This window comes from Manis pentadactyla, chromosome 5 (assembly GCF_030020395.1).
Source record: "Manis pentadactyla isolate mManPen7 chromosome 5, mManPen7.hap1, whole genome shotgun sequence".
NCBI classification, from domain to species: Eukaryota; Metazoa; Chordata; class Mammalia; order Pholidota; family Manidae; genus Manis; species Manis pentadactyla.
In genome coordinates this window covers 5,342,642-5,362,144 of record NC_080023.1, presented here as the reverse complement: position 1 = coordinate 5,362,144, position 19,503 = coordinate 5,342,642, and the positions used below count along the sequence as shown (strand labels likewise).

At 54.0% G+C, this 19,503-nt stretch overlaps 1 protein-coding gene across 2 annotated transcripts in view; it reads right to left on the bottom strand.

The window, feature by feature from the left end:
• Positions 1 to 19,503, bottom strand: part of JAKMIP1 (janus kinase and microtubule interacting protein 1) — a 151,146-nt gene that overhangs the window by 24,711 nt on the left and 106,932 nt on the right. The window contains exons 9-13 of one of the 2 annotated variants that reach the window (XM_036921157.2): positions 8,558 to 8,686; positions 7,243 to 7,371; positions 5,757 to 5,840; positions 2,721 to 2,783; positions 839 to 937 (exon numbers count right to left, since the gene is read on the bottom strand). In XM_036921157.2, the coding sequence (XP_036777052.2) occupies positions 839 to 937; positions 2,721 to 2,783; positions 5,757 to 5,840; positions 7,243 to 7,371; positions 8,558 to 8,686 (504 nt within the window). Of the gene's footprint in view, positions 1 to 429; positions 938 to 2,720; positions 2,784 to 5,756; positions 5,841 to 7,242; positions 7,372 to 8,557; positions 8,687 to 19,503 lie in introns of those variants that run through there. The other variant, XM_036921160.2, reaches the window with a different exon arrangement.

Sequence of the window (19,503 nt, the reverse complement as noted above, 5' to 3'; positions counted from 1 at the left end):
AGCAAGGCGATCCAGTGACACACCCAAGGCGAGATTTCAGCTAGAAGCAAGAAAGCCATCAGTATTCACACTGGGTCCAACTTCGTGTGCTGGAGAAGTTAGTGAGGGTTCAGAACGTGATTTCTGCCCGTGAACAGCACTCAATCTCCCTCTGTGCTAAGTAGCCGTTTTGAATTGCAGTTTGAGTTAGTCATTTTTTAGACCAATACTGCTGCTATGTGCAGGCCTGTTCTTACTGGATTAAAGAGCTGGAGCCACGTAACAGCTTTCTTAAACACCTACGCAAATACTTACCTTGTGTTTACCTTGGCAAATAGAAAATGGGGGGGTCAAACTAGCAGTAAACACATTATAGAGTCAGTTGGGGGCCAGGTCAGACCCTGCTTTTTCAAAAGGTGAGATTCACTGCATGCAAGGTCACTTGAAAAGGTGTGTTATTAATTGCAACAGGGCTTCTCTCCGGGTTTGTAGAATGCATACCAGGTGACGATGCATGCAGGAAAGAAGTAGTTTATGGGAATGAAACACAAATAAAAAAGGCAAAATATTGCAAAAACAAATTATTTTATTAAGTGCAAAACAAGCCGTAGGCAATAAATATATTCTTAGCTCTGGTACATGTCCAAGGACTTCAGTGAGCATTCTCTCCAGAACATATTAAGGCAGTGAAATTACTCCAAACATACAGATTTAAAAAAAAAAAAGAAAGAAAGAAACAACTACACCACATCCCTTTACACATGCTTGAAAACATCTGGGAGCTTTACATGAATTTCAGTTTGGGCTCAAAGAGAATGTCTGTTCCATTTGAGAGTTTACAACAGATAGAGTCTCTTACTTCGAGTTCTAGCACTCTGAATTCTAACAGCTCGTTCTGATCCTTGGCGTCTTGCATTTCGTTCTTCAGCTGGTTCTCTTCCATTTCCAGCCTATAAATCTAGAGCAAAGACATCCAGGGATTAATGGGCGGGAGAACCACTGTCTCCCACCGGGGGCCCTGAGAGACGAGGCCCCTGATCACAGACCACATTGGTTGTTGGCCAGAGGGAACAGGGAAGGGCTGGGATGGGAAGGGTCTGCAGCGTGTGTATGAGGAGGCACTGCAGGCCCTTTCTGCAAAGGTGGGTAGGAATGCCCCAGCCAGAGGTTCCTGCTTTATCCCTGCAGCCCTGAGCCTGGCCCAGAGTAGGGGGTCCTCATGTATTTGCTGAATAAATGAATGACGGGGAGACTGAGGCACCGAGCTATTAAGTCCCTTCCCTATGGCCAAACAGGAGGGAAGCAAGAGTATAATACGGGCACTTCTGATCCCAAAGTCTGTGTGTGTTCTTTCCATGTTCTGTAGGGCCCTCCCGGGGCGAGACCCCCAGACAGAGTCCAGCAGACAGCTGCACGAAGGCACATATTTCTTTCACCTTCCCAGAGGGCTCTTACAGGCAGCTCCCCGGAAGCACCGTCAGTCTGCGAAGGTGGCCTGCCTGGGCCCCGAGCCCACTGGGAGACCCTGGGCCAGCTGCCTAGCTGCTCCGTGCCTCCGCCTCCGTCCAAGGAGCAGAGCAGCAGCCCGCCTCCACCGGCTGCGGCGGGACCAGGATGAGGCGGGTCAACATGTAAGTCATGGGAACCTTCGTGTCCTCCCCGCTGGGAGGGCGGCCAAGGAGGGCTTCCCCACTGAGCTGGTACCGCCCACAGCAGAGCATTTGGAAGCAGTGTTTTCTCCGCGGCTCCCAGATTTAGCCAGCAGGGCCAAGGGCCTGACGGCTCTCCCAGCACACAGGGCAGTGACGGTCCTGTCCCAGTGCCCCAAGGGCAGTGGAGAAACACAGGCAGGGAACAGCCCACAGCAGGTCAGGGACAGAGCTGGGACTGGACCGAGGCCCCCCCTGAGGCGGCACGACCAGGCCGCTAAGGCCCAACCAAGGCCCGAGTCCACCAGGGTGGAAGGTCCAGAAAAAGTGGAAGGGACAGAAAGTAGGCTGGTGGCGGCCAGGGCCTGAGGGGCAGGAAACAGGGAGTGCCTACAAATGGGCACAAGGGATCTTTATGGGAAGCTGAGAATGTTCTAGAATTATGCTATAGTGATAGATGTACACCTCCGTAAGTGTACTTAAAAAAAAATCGCTGAATTGTACACAAATAATAACAAGTAAAGCCAGGTTCTTGTCCCATAGCATTAGATCCACTCCCCATGCCTACTGCTTCAGAATGCTCTGGAGAGTTCCAGGACCAGAAAAGGAAGGGCAGGCTGCATCCTGCCAGTGCCACGGCCTCCAGTACATGAACAGACTGTGGTGGCCTCAGAGCCCGCCCATCTGCCATGCCCTGAGGCCTGCCACGTGGGAAGAGAGGGGCTCTGGAGCCTCAGAGCCCTGGCAGAGGCAGCCGGGAAGCCCCCCGTCAAGAGCTCAGGCTGCCTCGCCGTGCCCGCAGGTGCCCCAGGGGACGGGCGGCCTGGCCAAGCCCACAGAGTAGTCTGACCCAGCTCTGCAGGCCTGACCTCCCGGGACAGAGCCAGGCCCAGCATCTGGGAGCCCCAGGAATCAGGCTCTGACCCAACACGAGGAAAATGTCCCCCCTCTGAGAGCCGGCCTGGACGCAGGGGGCCTTCCAGGAGAGGCGCTGGGCGAGGCTCACGTGGTCAGAGCGGGCCTCTGAGGTCCCTGTCGGCCCCGGCCCTGTGGTTCTCTGGGGCAGCCATCCGGGTATTTACACCCACATACCTTTTCTAGCAAGTCTTGGTTTGTTCTGATGAGCAGCTGCTTCTCTTCAACCCATTTGGAATCCTAAGGAAAAGTACTAAATATGTTCACTCTCATTGAAGCAAACAGATGGTTAAATAACAAAGTGTCGGTGAAAGGTCACTTGATATGAACTTTCTATGGAAAGGTCAGAGGAAAGGACAGCGGTCAGAACAGCCTCATCACCCTTTGAAACTTTAAACCCAAAGGGGACATGGCAGGGGTGTGGGGTGTCCTGCCTCGGCCGTTCACACTCCTGAAATTACGGGCATCCCTTGTCTACCACTGACAGACATGTGGCTGCAGTGGGCTGCATGGGCACCAGCAGGCAGACTCCTGGCTGGCTCACTGAAGCCTGCGGGCCGGCGTGGGGCCACACCCTGAGGGCTGGCCACCGACCGGGACCTGGCATTGTCAAGGTAACACAAGTGTGTGCATTCTGGTCCCTCTGCCCATGACGCCCAGCCGTGCCTCTGCCTGGTCAGGGCCGACGCAGGTAAGTTCTGTGAGCACCTGGCACTAAGTCCGTCGATTCACCAGCACCTAGCATGGTGCCTGGCACACAGCCAGCATGTGGTAAATACCAAAGGGCAGATGAAAGAAGGAAGGAGTGGATGGACTTTGTTCCCTTCTCTCACCAGCGGCCTCCTGGGCTTCCTTCTACCTAACAATAATCGCCCTGTGTTGTCACTGGGTTGGCACACAGTGAGGCCCTGTGAGGCCGTGAGGCCCGTGGGGATGGAGCCATGTTCCATTCAGCTCATGTTTTTATCAGTGACAGATTGCCAGCAATGAGCCCTCCCATCTGTGCGCACATGCTCCTTTGCAATGTGAGTTTGCAGATCCTCCCACTGGGAGACGGCATGGACTGCTCTAACCGTGAAGCTAGGCTTGGCTGCAGCATGCTTTGGCCGCTGGGATATTAGCAAACAGGATGCAGAGGCCTAGAATGTACTTGTGCATCAGGGCCTGCTCTTTCTTCCTGCCCGCAGACCACCAGGTAAAGAAGCCAGGTTAACTTCCTTGAGGAAAGGTCTGGCCAACAGCTGGCACCAATACCCAGACTGGACGGTGAGGCCATCTCAGGCCACCGAGCCCCAGGTGACATACTGACAGTGCAGTGCCTAGAATGACTCCAGGTGAGACCAGCAGAAGAACCACATAGCTGAGCCCAGCCCAATGGGCTGACCCACAGACTTGTAAGCAAATAAAAATTTTGTCATTTTTAACAAGTTTTGAGGTGGCTTGTTATGCAGCGATAGCTCACTGATACATGATCCTGCTCACCAGGCACAGAGCCTGGTAAAGGGAAGGGCTCTGTTGAGTGTTTGATGAATAAAGGGCCCTTTGTTTTGCCCCAAACTGGCCCCTTCACTTAGCAGGTGCTGAGGGCACAGCAGGCCCATCAACACAGGGCCCTGGAACCTCAGGAGGGAGGTTAACTGACTTGTAGACTGTGGTCAGGCAGTGGGAGAGCTTGGCCTGGAAGAGGTCAATGGCAAGTTAGGACAGGAGTTTGAAAACAGCCTTATTCCACCTGGCCTCTGCCCCAGCTACTGCTGAGTCTCCCCACTCCCCTTCCCCAGTGTGTCACTTCCTATTATTAGCCCCATTTTAAAGATGAGGAAACTGAGTCACAAAGAGATCATGTAACTTGCCCACAGTCACGTGACAAGTCAGCAGCAGGGCTGGCATTCGAACCAAGAGCCTGTGCTCTTCACCACGCTCCTGCCGCCTCAGAGCATTCCGGAGCTCGGTATGTAACCGGTTCCCGAGCTGGTCGCCCGCCCGGCCCCAGGTCAGGCCCAGTACGAATGGTGCTGCAGTGAACGCTTTCTGGAGGTCTGCCTCTTTTGAATCTCACTCACCAGCCGAGCGCTTGTCCCACCAGCACTGGACACAGTCAGAGTTCTAAGCCATCGGCTCTGTGGCTCTTCCTGAAGCCCCCGGTCAGCCTGCTTGGGACCTCTTATAGACCCTACCCTTGACACCCACACCCCCAGTCCCTGGTCCTGCCCTACGGCCTCTGGTAGCCCTTGCCAGACCTCCTCAGTCCCCACTGCCATCAGATGCGCTGGGATGGGGTGCAGCGGGCACCTCACCTGCCCACATGCTCGTTGGGCCCTTACAGTTAGGCAGGACCAAGTGACTGTTTTGGCCAAGGAAATGGGCTGGGGCAGCAGACAGCCTCTCTGGTGCCCTGCCAAGGAAGGCATGCTGTAGACAGGGCAGTTATGAGAGGGTGGTGCCTGCAGCTGGAGCCCCAGGTAACCCCAGAGAGCAAATGACCTCTGCCTACAGAACAGGCAGGCAGAGCGCTCAGTAGGAAGAAAACCTTGTTGCGCGAAGCCATGAGAATTGTTACCTCTTCCCACAGAGCCCCTGGCTGGGCGTAGCCTCTGGACGCTGTGCTCTGAGAGGCTGGACCTCCACCCAGAGCCCCCTCCAACATCTCCCCCACCCCAGGGGAGTGGGCTGGGCCCAGACTTCACCTCCCTACTACGTCCTGCGGTCAACCAGGCCCAATCAAACTGCAAGCATGCACACATGGAAGTGACTCCAACCTAGCACTCAAGGGCCCCGGGGTTTCTGGTTCACAGACACAGCTAGAATCCTGATACACAGCCTCTGCTATAGTTCAGAGCCAGTGGCAGGGGCTGGTCTATTTCTGCAGTTCAGTCCTGATCAACTAGGGCAGCTTACCTTCGGATTCAAGTCAAAAAATATTTTGGTCACCACTTTGATTTTAGAATTGTCTCCCAGTTTTTGTGTGTTTGGCAAACAAAGAAAAAGCCAAATTAGAATTTAATAACGTGTTTTGATTTTTTAAGACTCCATAAATAGGCACATTAGCTAGGATATTCTCACCTGGGTTTTGCTAGTTTTTTTTTCTTCTAGGATTTCTGGAGCAAACACTACAAATCTACAGAACATTCCCCTCGGCACCAAGGCCACAGGGACACCGCCAAGGGGACAGAAACACAAAGAGTCACAGAGCGAGGGACCATTCCTGCTCACCTGTCCCTTCTCAGCCAGTAACTTCTCCAGATCTTCAATTTTGGCCTGACACCTCAGCAGATCAGCTTGCAGCTGTTCCCGAGTCTAGAATAAAACCAGAAAGTGATTAGGTCCCCTTGAATGGGTGACAAAGACGTGGAGAGGACCATGCTGCAGTCCAGACCTTAGCAACAGGTCCAGCGGTGCAAACCTGGCCCACATGGCTCTTTCCCCTAGAGATGTAAAACTCTTAAGAACTAGAAGGCTTTGAGAGGTCACCTGTTCTAACCCCTCCTTAATAGATAAGGAAACTGACACCTGGGGAGGGGATCAGTTTCTTCAAGTGAGTGAGCCAGAAGCCACACACGCCAGGGTCCCCACCTTGGCCTCTGACCAAGTTCAGTGGTTGTAATCGCCAACACTATGGCACCTTCATACCTGATCAGCCCATTTCATGGGCCTTTATCACCTACAGCAAGAGCTGGAAACCAAAATACCTCAAAGACCAGGCAGGTAATGCAAATAAAGGAAACTGACAGTGGGGTAATAGGGAGTGGTGGCAACTGTAGCCAATTGGAGGCACATCTCAGAGGAAACTGCCACTCAGACCAGCGTGACCACGTAGATCAAGGCTGGTGTTGCCAGATATCCTGAGCTTTCAGGAGCAGCCAGGAATCTGGATTTCTATGTGAAGTCTCTTGGCTTTTAAACATTGGCAACTAGATGAAATTTTCAATAAAAACCACAAGATTCAGCCCAAATGAAACCCAGCCATTTACCTCCTTTGACCTATAGGGCACAGCCGAACTCTTTGGTGGCACAAAGAGTGGCTTCCCTCCCTGGCAGCCTCAGTGCCACCTCCTACCTCACGGGCTGTTGTGGGAATGACATGGAGGCCACGCTAGGTAAAGCTCTGCCACCAGGCGGTGAGCGCTCTTTCCCTTGTCCCCTCACTTTCAGAAGGAAGGACAAGCAGCCCCTGGACTATGTGACTCCCAAAGGGCCGGTTAGTGGAAGTCACTGGAGGGCAGAGCTCAGCCCAGGATGAGGGCCGGGGTGACCCAGACCCGGTGGCCGGCAGAGACCAGAGTGCCTGAGGGCTGGAAGCGCCGCAGCAGTCTCTGCAGGGGCGCCACGGGGACAGCCGGGGGGCTTCTCAGCTTGCGAGGGAGAGGAGTATAAAGTCTGCGGGGTCACCGGGCCCGTGATTTCATTCCTGACCCAGATTCTGAGGCCGTCCTGCAAACAGCTGCATGTTAGACAGCAGCACCATTTCTTCTGGCAACATGTGCGTCACACCGAGGATGGAAAGATGGTTCCCGCTGGGTTTGCCAGATTCTGGGACACTGCCACAAGGGACGCTTTGCTATGTGTCCTCGTCACCTCCCAAAGGCCCCTCCAAGTGCCAAAGGCAGAGAAACCACGATCGACTCACACGGCTGGCAAGAGCATGGGTAGGGGGGCCTTCTGCGCAGTCCCGCCCCTGCCCTGGGCCCGCCGCACTTACCCGGGCCTCCCTCTCAGCATCCAGCGTCCCCCCGACCTGCTCCTGGAGCAGCGCGTAGGCCCGCTGCAGGGCCTGGTACTCCCGGGTCAGCTGGCAGAACCTCAGGTCCGCCTCCTCTCTGCTCGTCGTCTTACACCACCGAGAAGAAAATCATAATGAGGTACGTGACTTGTGTGGCCCCGAGCACCAGGGCCCAGGTAGCAAAAGCGAACGTCCAGCCCTTACAACTGCTGCCAACAAGCACTTAAACCGGTCTCTGCCAGGACGCACTGGGACCCTGGAGGGAAGGGCTGTGGGGAGACGCCGCCTCCGCTGCCAGCGCGCAGCCCTGGGCTCCTGGAGGCCCTGGGAATCGCCTTAGTCACACACCGGGGAAAGGCGAGGGGACCCGGGGCCAGCGCAGCTCCTGGGGGTGTTCACACCATGCCCTCCCCTGGCTCTTCTTCTGCAGGGGGCTCCTGCAAGGAGATAACTGAAATGTGCAAAGGGGCAAATGCGGAGTGAGCATTGGCATGCTGCCCGCAGTTGTGAACAACTGGAACCGTGAGCTCCCGTCATGGGAGCCCGTTCATTAGCGCACTGTTTGAGCCCATGCATGAGAGAGAGACAGAGGGAGAGAGGGAGAGAGGCCCCGCGTGCTGGTGCAGCGGCGGTGTGGGGCGTGCCGCCTTGCAGAGAGAGGCCCGCCACATGCCGTTGGTGAGAGCGGCAGATCAGAAAGCCTGTGTCTGGAGCGGGCATGTTTTACTCAGTCCTAGGAGAGGTCAACCAGGAGGGGCGGGTGGGGGAGAGCAAAGCCCCTCCTTTGTGGGTCCAGCTCACTCAGGGCCGCCGTCGTGAACCTGCGTGTGCACAGGCAGTCAGGAAAGCTTAAGGATGGGAGACTCGGGGTGAGCGGGCTTCAGCTGCTTTTCATGCTCCTCTGCCCTTGTCAGCGCCACCTGGATCTGCTCCTACAACGCCACGTCACCTTATCATGACAAGGCAGCCACACGGTTTCTACAGGGTGCTGTGCCGGGTGAGTGCGTGTATGTGCACGGGGGTCCAGGGACAGACCAGCAAGCAGCAATTTTAATTGCAAAGGGTAAGTAACCAAGACCACCCCAGATTTCCTCTATGAAACAAGTTCTGGGGGAAGGAAAGGGACCCCCCCACGTGCTGCCAGCACCCGCTTCGCCATCCACTGGCCTGCCTGTGTGGGGACTGCCTTGCCACTAGTCTGTGGCACGGGTTTACTCTTTAGGTAGTAGAGCAACGCTGGCATCTGCCAGAGGCCGGATGTGCCCCCGCAGCGTCTCAGGGGTAACGTGCTCACATCGTCCAGGTCTTCTTCAGGCGTGGCTGGGGCCCTGTCCGTCCTGTCTGTGTTGCAGGATGTTTCTGACAATGTTTCTGAGTCCACAGACTCCTCATCAAATCCAAAAAATGTCTCCACAACATGCTTCTGTAAAAGGCAATGTGTATGACATTAGCAAAGGACTCAAAATTGCTAAGTCCCCCAGCCCCACAACCCCAGGGCAGAGAGGGCTGCCATGGGCATCTTGGCCACAAAAGCATCCCAAGGGATGGTTGGGGGTTTGTAACTGACTGGGTGGGAAAGGGGCGAAGGTGGTGGGGTGGGTGGCATGCAGCAGAGTGCGCTGGCCCGACCCGGCTCCAGGCTCGGGAGCTTCTGACCTTTGGCAAGTCACCTAGTCTCTAGGAGCACCAGCCTTCTCGTTCATCGAACACACGGAGCCCCAGCTCACCCACGAGCACAGAGTGAGGTCAAGCCTAGCTCTGTACACAAAAGGGTCAGATGCACCCTGGGGCTCAGACCAGCCAGGTAAGTGGGTGGCCCAGGTCCTCACCACGCTTGCATTAAGAGGCAGTTTTTAACATTTTATTTTAGAAAACTTGGAACATTTATAAAATTAGAAAGTAGTACAATGGACCCTCACTCACCCATCACTCAGAGTAAGGCCACCTTGATGCTCTGTGTGCCAGCCTCCCGGCTACCCTACCCAGCACTCTACCCCAAATGCCACAGAACATGGGGCTTCATTCATTCATGCATTCATGCAACAGCAGACACCTGACTGAGCACCTCCTATGGGTCAGACGTGGGGTTGGGGCCCAGCAAGTGCAACCGGGTCAACGCCCGGGGGTCCCTGCCGCAAGGAGCCTCAGTCCCCTGGGGGCTGCAGACATCAACCACCAGGTACCCGACCAGCTTCCCATGTTTCAGGAATGTTGGCTTTTTGTGTTTACAAAATAGCCCTGGAAAAAGGACTTTTATTTGTTTTTATAATCAATGAATGCTTTTCCCAACCATGAAGAAAGAACCCTAACTAAACCCAGAGCCCAGCCCCAGGCTTCCACTGTTCCATCCAGAACCTGGCTTTTCCCAGAGCCTCTCCACACGCCGCAGCCCACAGAGGGGTCGGGGCGCTCCTGCCCTGCTTGTTGACGCCGGTACATGCCTGCGACCTCAGGCACTCAAATGTAAGGGCAATGTGGCTGGTCCCACAATGAATAACGTCATTAACAAATGATTCAGACATCAGAGGGGGAAAGATTGGGCTTTCTTTGTCTCCTTGTACAGTTAGTGTTTCTGAAGAGGCTCTGGAGGCACCTGGCGGCAGAGTGTCACCCACACGGTTCTTGCATTTGGCATCTGTCCTTCTGGGGACCGACTGCACCTTGGGCCCCGTTTCTGTTGTTTTAGCACACGTGGGGCAGGTACTGCTCGCCCTGAGCTCCTGGCTCATGAGCTGGCCACCTCAACAGCTCTGTGGGGGTCTAGTGGACAGCGACTCACCCCTAAAACCTGCTGTTTCCACAATCAAGCACATGCTTGTCACTGGCCTCTCCGGCCTTTTAGCTGCTTAGGCCAAAGATCTGGATGCCTCCCGGCCCCCACTTGCTCTCTGACAGCTCTCTGGGAGAAAGTCAACTCAGAAACCCAACCCTTCACCCCCTCTATCAATAGGTAACCCCCTCCTGGTCCACGCCCCATCATCTCTCACAGAGGTCATTAAAACCACCTCCTACTGTTCTCCCCTGCTCCTGCCCTCATCCCTCAACCTGGTGGTCAGAGGGCCTGTTTTGAAATGGAAGTGATGTCATGTTGGTCCTTTGCTCACAACCCAGTGGCTCTCCATCTACCCGGGTAAAAGCCAGTGTCCGCGCTGCAGTCCACAGGCTCTGCGTGACTCGCCTCCCCACCCGCTCCGGCCTCAGCCCCTCCTCCACCTCTAGGCTCCAGCCACACTGGGGAGCATACTCCTGCCCCTTTCACACGTCTGCTCCAGGGCCTTTGTGCTGTCCAGATGCTCTTCCCTGGAATCTACATGGCTCTCTCCTCACTTCCCTGGGGTGAAGAGGCTTCCCTGACCCCCACGTCGAAGCCCCTCCTGACCTATCCCACCCGGTCTCTCACTCCTTCTTCCTTGTTTCTGCCCATCACCACCTGACACCAGACATGTTTTGTTTATGTGTTTACTCCTGTCTCCCCCCTCAAGAATGTAAGCCCCATGTGAATAGGGATTCTGCTCCCTACTGTAGCCTGCAGCCTGGGATGCTCATGAAATACTGGCTGCTAACTGAGTGTTTGCAAACATGACTCTGGTAATGAACTCAAAGCCAAGCTAACTTGTTTACCCACAAGTAGTTTTAGGCTTGCTCATGGCCTCCCTGTCCTCCGCTCACACAGCCAGCACCAGCTGGGCAGCCACCTGTACCCAGGTGAATCTACCCGGTAGGAATATGAGGACCTGTTAGGCTGCATCAATTTCCAATGATTCCTTCTCTCCAAGCAGAGGTCGGAGACAATCATATACTCAAATTTCCCTTCCAGGTGAGAAACCCCACTTGAGTTTATGCATCAAAAACGCTGCCGATGCTCTCTGGGAGGCAGTGACAGTGACCTATTTGCAGCAGTCAAAGCTCCTCGGTACACATGCAGGTCATCTTCCTGAGCCCCAGGCTCCTCATTTCTCTGGGAAGCCACTCAGCCAACCTTATTTCTCGTAAACACCATTAATTGCAAGGCCTCTTGAGACAGGTCTGTGTGAGCTGTTGTGCCAACTGGCAGTGAGCTGCGGTGCAGGGAGAGCCCAGCCTGGCACACTGATGAAGCCCCAGGAACCATCAGGCCACACACGCTCCAAAGGATCCGGACACGACACCGAGCTGTGACCGCCCACTGTCAGCACTGCGGATCATTCTGGGGGCTAATGATTCAGTGTCCCATCACCCAGGAGGATTCACTTTTCGGTAGTTCATAGGGCAGGAAGTTAGGTACTCAATCACACGCCCTAACATAGGGCTTTAAATGCAGACATTGCACACGTACTTTGAAAGTACAACTGCTTTGCTAAACAGCCTGTCCCCAGACCCAAGTGGAGCCTCCTGAAGTATGTGGCCCCAGAGACAAAGACTCCCTGGAAGCGTGCTGCCGGAGATTAAACACAAACTATAATCCGGTGACACAAGGCGGCGGATCCACAGCTGTGCAGCCCACACTTCCCACAGCAGCACTCGGTGGCGTGGTGGACCACCCAGGAAAACCTTGTGTAACGTACGGGTTGGGTTACTTTGTTTCCTCTAAGGGTTAGTTGTGTTTTTTTTTTAATGACTACATTACATGGAAGCCAAAATGTACTACAAATGTATGTTTGTTAATAAAAAAAAACACAATAGAAAAAGACATTTTAATACTTAAAGTGAGAATCTGCTGGCTGTCTTTCTTTGAGGACAATCAGTTACTCATGTTTTCAAAACACATGAGAAAATGACAACACCTGCTTCCAAGGAATGAGGAGAGAATTGCTTCTCATTCTCAGAAAAAAAAGGGAAAAACATCATTTCCTCTAATGCTGGCTCATAGTGGGCTTTTTTTTTAAAGCGCAGCATGAAAGAAATGGTGGAGTTCTCAGTCTCCTTCATCCTCATATTCTCTGGGCATCTCCTAAGAAAAGATACTTTAAGAGCATACATTTTCATCTCTGCTCATTCCAAGCACGTCCTCTATGTAAAGGGGGGGCTCACTCCTGCAGATGTCCGTTGCTTTACCCCCAAAGTCTTGCCTTGCTGACTCCTTCCTACAAACCAATCCAAATTTTTTAAATGCAGTTTGGGCAAAAATGACTAAAAAATAAATGTTTCTTTCCCATGTATACTTCAAATACACAGAGGCACTAATTTAGGATATCCAATAGGACCTTGAGGAAAAGAGGGGGGGTGCCTCCAAAACAAACAGTTCCCACCTGACTCCAACTGCTGCCACGGGGAAGAGCCCCAGTCACGGCCACTAACTTTCACAGAACCGCAAACCGTTCCCCAAAGCCGGCTGCTTACCTTCGTGCTTATAGGTCATCTCCTGGCAGCCAGAAAAGTACAGACACACCAGGGCACAGAGACAGAGAAAGAAGGAGAAGTACAGCACGAACAGGATGTACTCCATGGCCGGGATGCGGCTGCAGGACCCGCTAGCCTGTGTGTGTCGGCGGAGCCACGAGCCACATCCCTGACATCGATGTCCAGGCCTCGCTCAAGTCCTAGGAGAAAGTACCAGCTCTTCCCCAAAGCTCTCTTTTCCTCTGCCACTGTCTCTGAGGCTTACTGCAGACCCGTCTGCTGCAGAGTCCTGGGAACAGGGGTGCTCACAAGATGCACCTTTACGCACGGGGATGCGAGCTCTAGGGCCGATCCAGGAGCCAGGCTGGGGCGCTTTATCACACAGAATGGCTTCCACACTGGTTGATTCTCTCGGGGTTTTCCTCCCGGCCCCCGGCTCCCTCAGCTGCCCTGTTGTCAGTGCCACTCCATAGGCCCAGGTCCCTGGGTGATCACAAGAGCCCCTGGGCAGATCACGAGCAGCTGCGACACGGAGAAGCCTTCTTCAGGACCAGAGATGCGTACGAGGAGGTGCCTTCTGCCTCCCGTGCTTGGGAAATGGCTGCACTGATCCCTGAATACCCCATGTGCATCCGGAGCAACAAAAGGCATTGGCTTCTCAGAACCCCCTTCTTCAGCATTTGTTTTACCATTTTTATAGACTGACACAAACACTCCCCAGCAGAAAAACAGCAGCGGGACCAGCCTTCAGTGCCCCGCCCATTTCTCATAGAAGCTTCTCTAGACATCACCTCAAAGGTAAAAAGCCCATATTGGAAAAGAATAGACAGATTTTACCATAAAAAAATAAAATCTCCTGTACTTTGATAGATATTAAAGCAACATCAAAAGGCAAAGTGTAAATTATAAAAGAAAAAATACATATAGCCAAGCTCATATATATATATATATATATTGCAACTTTCATAATACTTGATACTCTGTGCCTTTCAAAGCATCCATGATATGAGCTCATGTAACCATATCATGCTGTTCGATTCAGTGCTAAGTCTTTAAGTCATGTTTCTAAGTGAGTGTCCCCAGCAGAGGTCGGATTGGTTAAGGGATGAGCTGAGACTGAGCTGAGCCACGCAGCACCAGCCTGGGCCTTTTGCTGGGAACACTGAGAAGGAAAGATGCCCTCTTACCACAGGGGCTGCCAGGCATGTACACAGCTAACCTGGAGCTGCTGAGGCTGTTCAGGCTACATGAGGAGAGCCTGCTTGATAAAGAGCCAGCCCAGAGGAAAGCAGAGTTAAAAGATTCAGAGACACAGGTTTCTGACAATTTGGGTAAGTAGCTAGATCCAGCCATGCCTGAAGCTAGACATCTCTAGACTTCTCAGTAACATAAATTCTTTCTTTGCTTAAATGACTTTGATTTTTTGAAACCAGCAGTAGAAAGAATCTTGGCTAATGGAGGAGTAGGAGGTAATCCTAGAAACCAAGCCGTCTGCAGGCTGTTGAGCTCTGGAACTGGCCTAAAGGCTGATTTCTCCCCAAGCTGCTTTGCATCTGGACCTTCAAGAAAAGCCCAAGACAGTCTTTGCCTGGCGAATGGATTCCTGGCTCTGTGGAAACCCTGAGATGTACCCCTTTGGGCTGGCTGCTGGACCCACTTAGACCCCCAAGCCTGAAGCTCCTCAGGAGTGGAGACACCCCACTATGCCCTGCCATCTGACATTCGTCATGGTCAAGGCAGATGCTCCACAGAGAATGACACAAGGTTAGGGGGCTGGGAGAAGCTGAGAGCCACACTGTCTTGGCCTTGACCACTGAGCCCTCAGTGGACACGAGTAGCCACAGGCCCTGCGCCAGTTCAGGCAGAGCAGGATGTCTCATGACAATGACCTTTACTTTTTCCCCAGCACCTGACCCAGAGAGCCCGACTGGGGAGCCCAGGCTGGATTCCGGCACTGCTCCCTGGGCTGCCGGGCAGAGTATGTGGCCCCCATCATCCCTCCCTCAACCTCAGGCATCTCACGAGTCCCCCCAGCACTGAGCCCCAGAGAGAGCAGGTGAGGAACTGACAGTAAGATGCTATACCATGCGCCATGACAGAAGGGGCAGGTGGCTGAGGACCCCAAAGAAAGGGGTCCAACCCCATGGGAGGGGCGAAGGCTCGGAGGAAAAGGACAGCAAAGCCGAACTTGAAGGAGTAGGGGCAGCAAGCAGAGAAGCGCGGGGCGCTGGCCCAAGTGGGGGTCTGGAGATGAGGCGGCCCGGCAGGTCCAGGGATGGGAGCTGGGCTCTGCAGGAGGGGAATAAAGCAGGTGGGCAGGGCTGCATCCCGGAGGCCTTGAGGGCCTGGCCAAGGAGCTCCAACTTCACGTCCTGGGGAATGCGGAGCCGGCAGAGGGTTTACGGGAAGATGGCAGGGTCAGACTTGTGCCTCAAAAAGACTGTTCTGGCAGCTTTGAAGGGGAGGGAAGATGCTGGAGGCAGGGGAGCAGCCAGGGAGCCGGTTCAGTGATCCCAGGACAAGCAGACAAGGGCCTAAAGGAAGGCACTGCAGGCAGGCAGGGGAGCAGAGGCCAGGAGGGACAGGCCGGGAATCAGGGAGCTCTCGCTTCAGGTCCCTCCTCACCGGGCCTGGGGTGCCCCCCCAACCCCAGGCAGGCGGCCCAGGAACTGCAGACCTGCCCCAGCCAGCTCCTCTCCCTCCCGAGGACTGAGGCTCACCCGCACGCTCACTCCCAGGCCCGGGGTTTCCTGCCCCGTTGGACACATTGCCTGGAACCACCATAACTTCCTGTCCCTTCCAAAGTCTTCAGGGGTGACCTGGATGTCCCCTTGGCCATTGCCATGCGGGACGAAGTACCCTGAGCAGGCTCTGCTCTCCGGCTTCCCGGCACTGCCCAGCGGCCCTCAACGCCCCCCCAGGCCGGGATCCTACAGTCCATGTGCATGGCTGTGCTGCTCAGCTGCACAGGTGAAGCCCAGGACACAAGCCCTGTGTCCTCACAATTGCCTCCAGGACCCAAATCTTCCCCCAAGTGCTTTACCAAAGGGCCCATGAGCCCAGCCCCTGGGGGCCCCACATGCTCCTGCTATGGGACTCAGTCACCCACCTGACTGGTTGTGGAGGAGAGGACAGGTGACAGGGACACTGCCCAGCTTATGGAACAAGTCCTTGTCCCTTTCAGGAAATGAATACCCAGCAAAACCCCTCAGCTGCATGCCACCCACAGGGGGCCACGCAGACAGGCAGGACTCGGACAAATAATATTCCCTTAGTTGATGTCACGAGCCGGCTGTAGGGGGCGCGGTGCTGGGAGCTGCATGTAGATGGATAAACAAGGCGCGATGCAGCGCTCACCTCACTCAAAGGCTGATGACAGGGTCATGGGGAAGGGCTGTTCAGGGCCAAAGTCAAGTGGAAACAACCATAAAGAAAAAACAAGATCCTTTAGCTACTTCATAAAGGAGAACGTGTGCACCTGACGAAACGTGCTGGGGTGTCCCAGCCAGGCGGGGGCAGTGCACACTGGCTTCCACTGGCGCCCCAGTCCTCCCCTCCACCAGGTAGCAGGCTTGGCCTTGAGGGGTGCAGGGGCAACTCTGGAAAGACCCTAAGTGTCCTGTCAGAATGGATGCAGGACCCACTGACCAGCGGTGACCTGCCAGAAGCTCCACAGGCACCAGCCACTTCTCGGTGACAACAGAGCAGCGCGCATTGGGGAGGTGGGGACGGCGGCACTGGGGCCTGGGGTCAAGGCAGGGCCGACCCTCCCGGTGGCGCTTTGATTCCCAGGGATCCTCCCAACCAGCCCTGGAAGGGGAGCAACTGCCCTGAGCCTTTGGAGGCCTTTCCTTCCTGCTGCCTGAGGCTGCCCGTAACACGGAGGACAGGCGTGAGACTGGGAGGGCCTGGGAATCCGCATTGGATGGGCCTGCCAAAGGGGAGCAGTTGATTTATGGCGAGGGGAGAAGCAGGAACTGTAACTTACTGATCCTGACGGCATGTCAGGCACAGAGCCAGAAGCGGCATTTGACCCCATGGATGTGATATTTGTTTTAAGAACCAGGAAATCGACGTTCCCAGAGATCACTGCCACATGGCTTGGAGCTGGGTGGGACTCCCACATGGCTGCAGGCTGCACCTTCTCATCAGGACCCCAGTTCCACTTCCGCTAAGGTGTGGGAGCAAACCGTACTCGTTCTAGCCATTGCTCACGTGCTCAGCTCTCTCCCGAAACAACCGTCTGTGGCTAGATAGCAAGTTTTGAAGGCAGCTGATGCAATACCAGTGGAGGGTTGTCCGGATTAGGCCCGATGCCAGCCCTTGCACAGAGAAGTCCCCTCCCCAGACAGGGCCTGAGAACTGGTTAGGGTCTTTCTCCTGCAACCCCTCACTGGGGGCTGAACTAGTAGGGACCCAGGCAGAGTCAGCCAATGGCAGCCTTGCCCCCAGAAGCCCAGTGAGGCAGGACCAGCCACCCTCAGGGATGTGAACCCCCCTGGAGTTTGAGGGCTCTGATCTTCAACAAACTGCTGTGTGGGTGTGGAACTGGAGAAGCCCCTTCACGGGGAACCTGCAGAGTCCAAGGAGGCATGCAATAGCCAGAGGACACAGATGGGCTGTCAGACTTCTGGAAAATTCTGGAACCTTCAATGCATTCAGTGTGATACTCTGTTAAGCAGAGACCTTGACAAGGCGGCAAAGTGCATGGATGCACAGGGAACAGACGATGGAGGCATTTGCAGGGAAACAGAACTACGGAATCTATGAGGCCTGTGGAGGAGCAGAAAGGGGAGCTGGATGGAACCCCCATGTGTGAGAGGCGGCCCTGGGGGACTGCAGACCTGCTCAGGTCCCTGATGGATCCATATATCCAGCCCATCTGGCCCCAGACAATGCCAGGATAGACTAGGAGCATGGGCAGAAAGCTGTTCTGCACTGAATCTTGATAAAAAAGGGAAGATGCAGGGGTTTACAGCAACAGTAAGTAAGAGAGACCCTGAACCAGGGCAGCGGCGCCCTCACGGAGATTCCCAAACTCCACTTGTAGTGGCACTGGACTATGTTGATCACAGTGACCAAACATCCACAGCCCTCTGGGATGATGCCGTGTTGTGCAAGTGCATTTTTCCGGTGAAAGCAATTTGTTTACTCAGTCAACAAGGCTTCAGGGATGCCTCCTCTGTGCAGACAGTGAACAGGACACAGCGAGAAGCGCAAGGGCACTGCCCTCCTTGCCTGCCACACACGAGAGCCTAGCAGACCCCAAGTCAGCTCCGGGCCTCTGTAAAGTTCTCTCCCCATAAACACTCAGGAGTCAGGAGAAGGGAAAACAAAATCTTTTCTTAGTCCAGGCATTCTGATACAGGTTTGAAAAAATACAGTCATGGACCAATAGTGGGTTTCCCGAAAACCCTACCCAGAAGCTTTATGGGACAAACTAAGAGCTTTAGATTGTTGCTTTTTAAACAAATGTCCCATGGTGAAAATGGCACTCACAGACATTCCTGGCAGCTGTACAGCAGAGGGGGGCATATGCTCCCCATCAAAGCCTTCGCCCTCTTGTCCCCATTTCAGCTTCTGGGAACCTATCCATGGGAGCGATCCAGACTACCGACGACACAGGACAAAAGGAGTGTGCAGTGGCAACGGTTTACAGGAGCAGAAAGTCTAACAGTAGGGAAGGGGTGGTCACCTAATGAAACGTCAACACTCGGGGACTAAAGCGGAAGCAGTGCAGAAAGAGCTGTCTCCTGGGCACAGACACATCTACCCAGCGTTACTCAAACCTGTGAGGCACAGAAGGCAACCAGGCCCGACAGACATAGAACGTAAACAAAGCTATGGCCCATCTACTCCACGGATTATGTAGCCATAAAAATTGGTATTTATGATGACAGCATTGTAACATGGATAAATGCTTTATAGTATAACGTTAGGTAAAATGCCAGGGGGCGAGAGTGTGTCCAGCAGTTACAGTTAGATTATGAAGGCAAGGAACAGCAGAACGCGGATGGGGTGGGGAGAGGGCATTGCATTAAAATACTGACCCTGTTACGTGGGGAGGGACTGCTGGGGCGGGGCAATCACGGGCCATTTCCCAGGTAGTCTGTAGTGCAGTTATAAAGCTTCCGTCATAAAAATATGTATTTAAACAAGTTCTGCCAGGCCACTTCCCATTTCTAGGTTTCTAATGTCAGGGCGTAGAGATCAGTACCCCGTTCAGCTTGACTCAGTGGTACAAACTTGGGCCTTGGAGCACCAGAGGGGTTTGAATCTCAGTCTTGTCAGTTCACTTTGTCCCTCTGAGTCATTTCTATATTCTGTATTCAGATGCTTCCTGTTCCATAAAATGCACAGGGTGACACCTACCTCCCAGGGTTGCTATGAGGATTAAATGAGATGGTATAAATACCCACTTATCCAAATGTCCAAATTTGGCCTCCATATATATGGTATTTGGCCCACAGTGCATTATAAACATCTGCCCCAACATTTAAAATTCTCGGGTTTTACATAGACCAAGGTATTATGGGTTGACTTGGGTCCCCCCCAAAAGATCTACAGAAGTCTACCCCCAATACTGCAGAATGTGATCGTATTTGAAAAGAAGGTCTGTTCAGAGAGGTCATACTGGAGTGGGGTGGACCTGATCCATTATGATGGTGTCTTGATAAGAAGATGGCCACATGCAGACAGGGACACACAGAGAAAATGGCATGTGACCCTGAAAGCAGGGGTCAGAGTTACGCAGCTGCAAGACAAAGTAAGTCACCAGAACCAGAAAGAGGCCAGGAGGGAACCACTACAGGGTTCAGAGGGAGCGCAGCCCCGCCAACACCCAGATTTTGGACTTCCAACCTCCAAAACTGTGAGGCAATAAATGTCTATTGCCTTCAGCCTCCCAGTTCATGGTGCTTT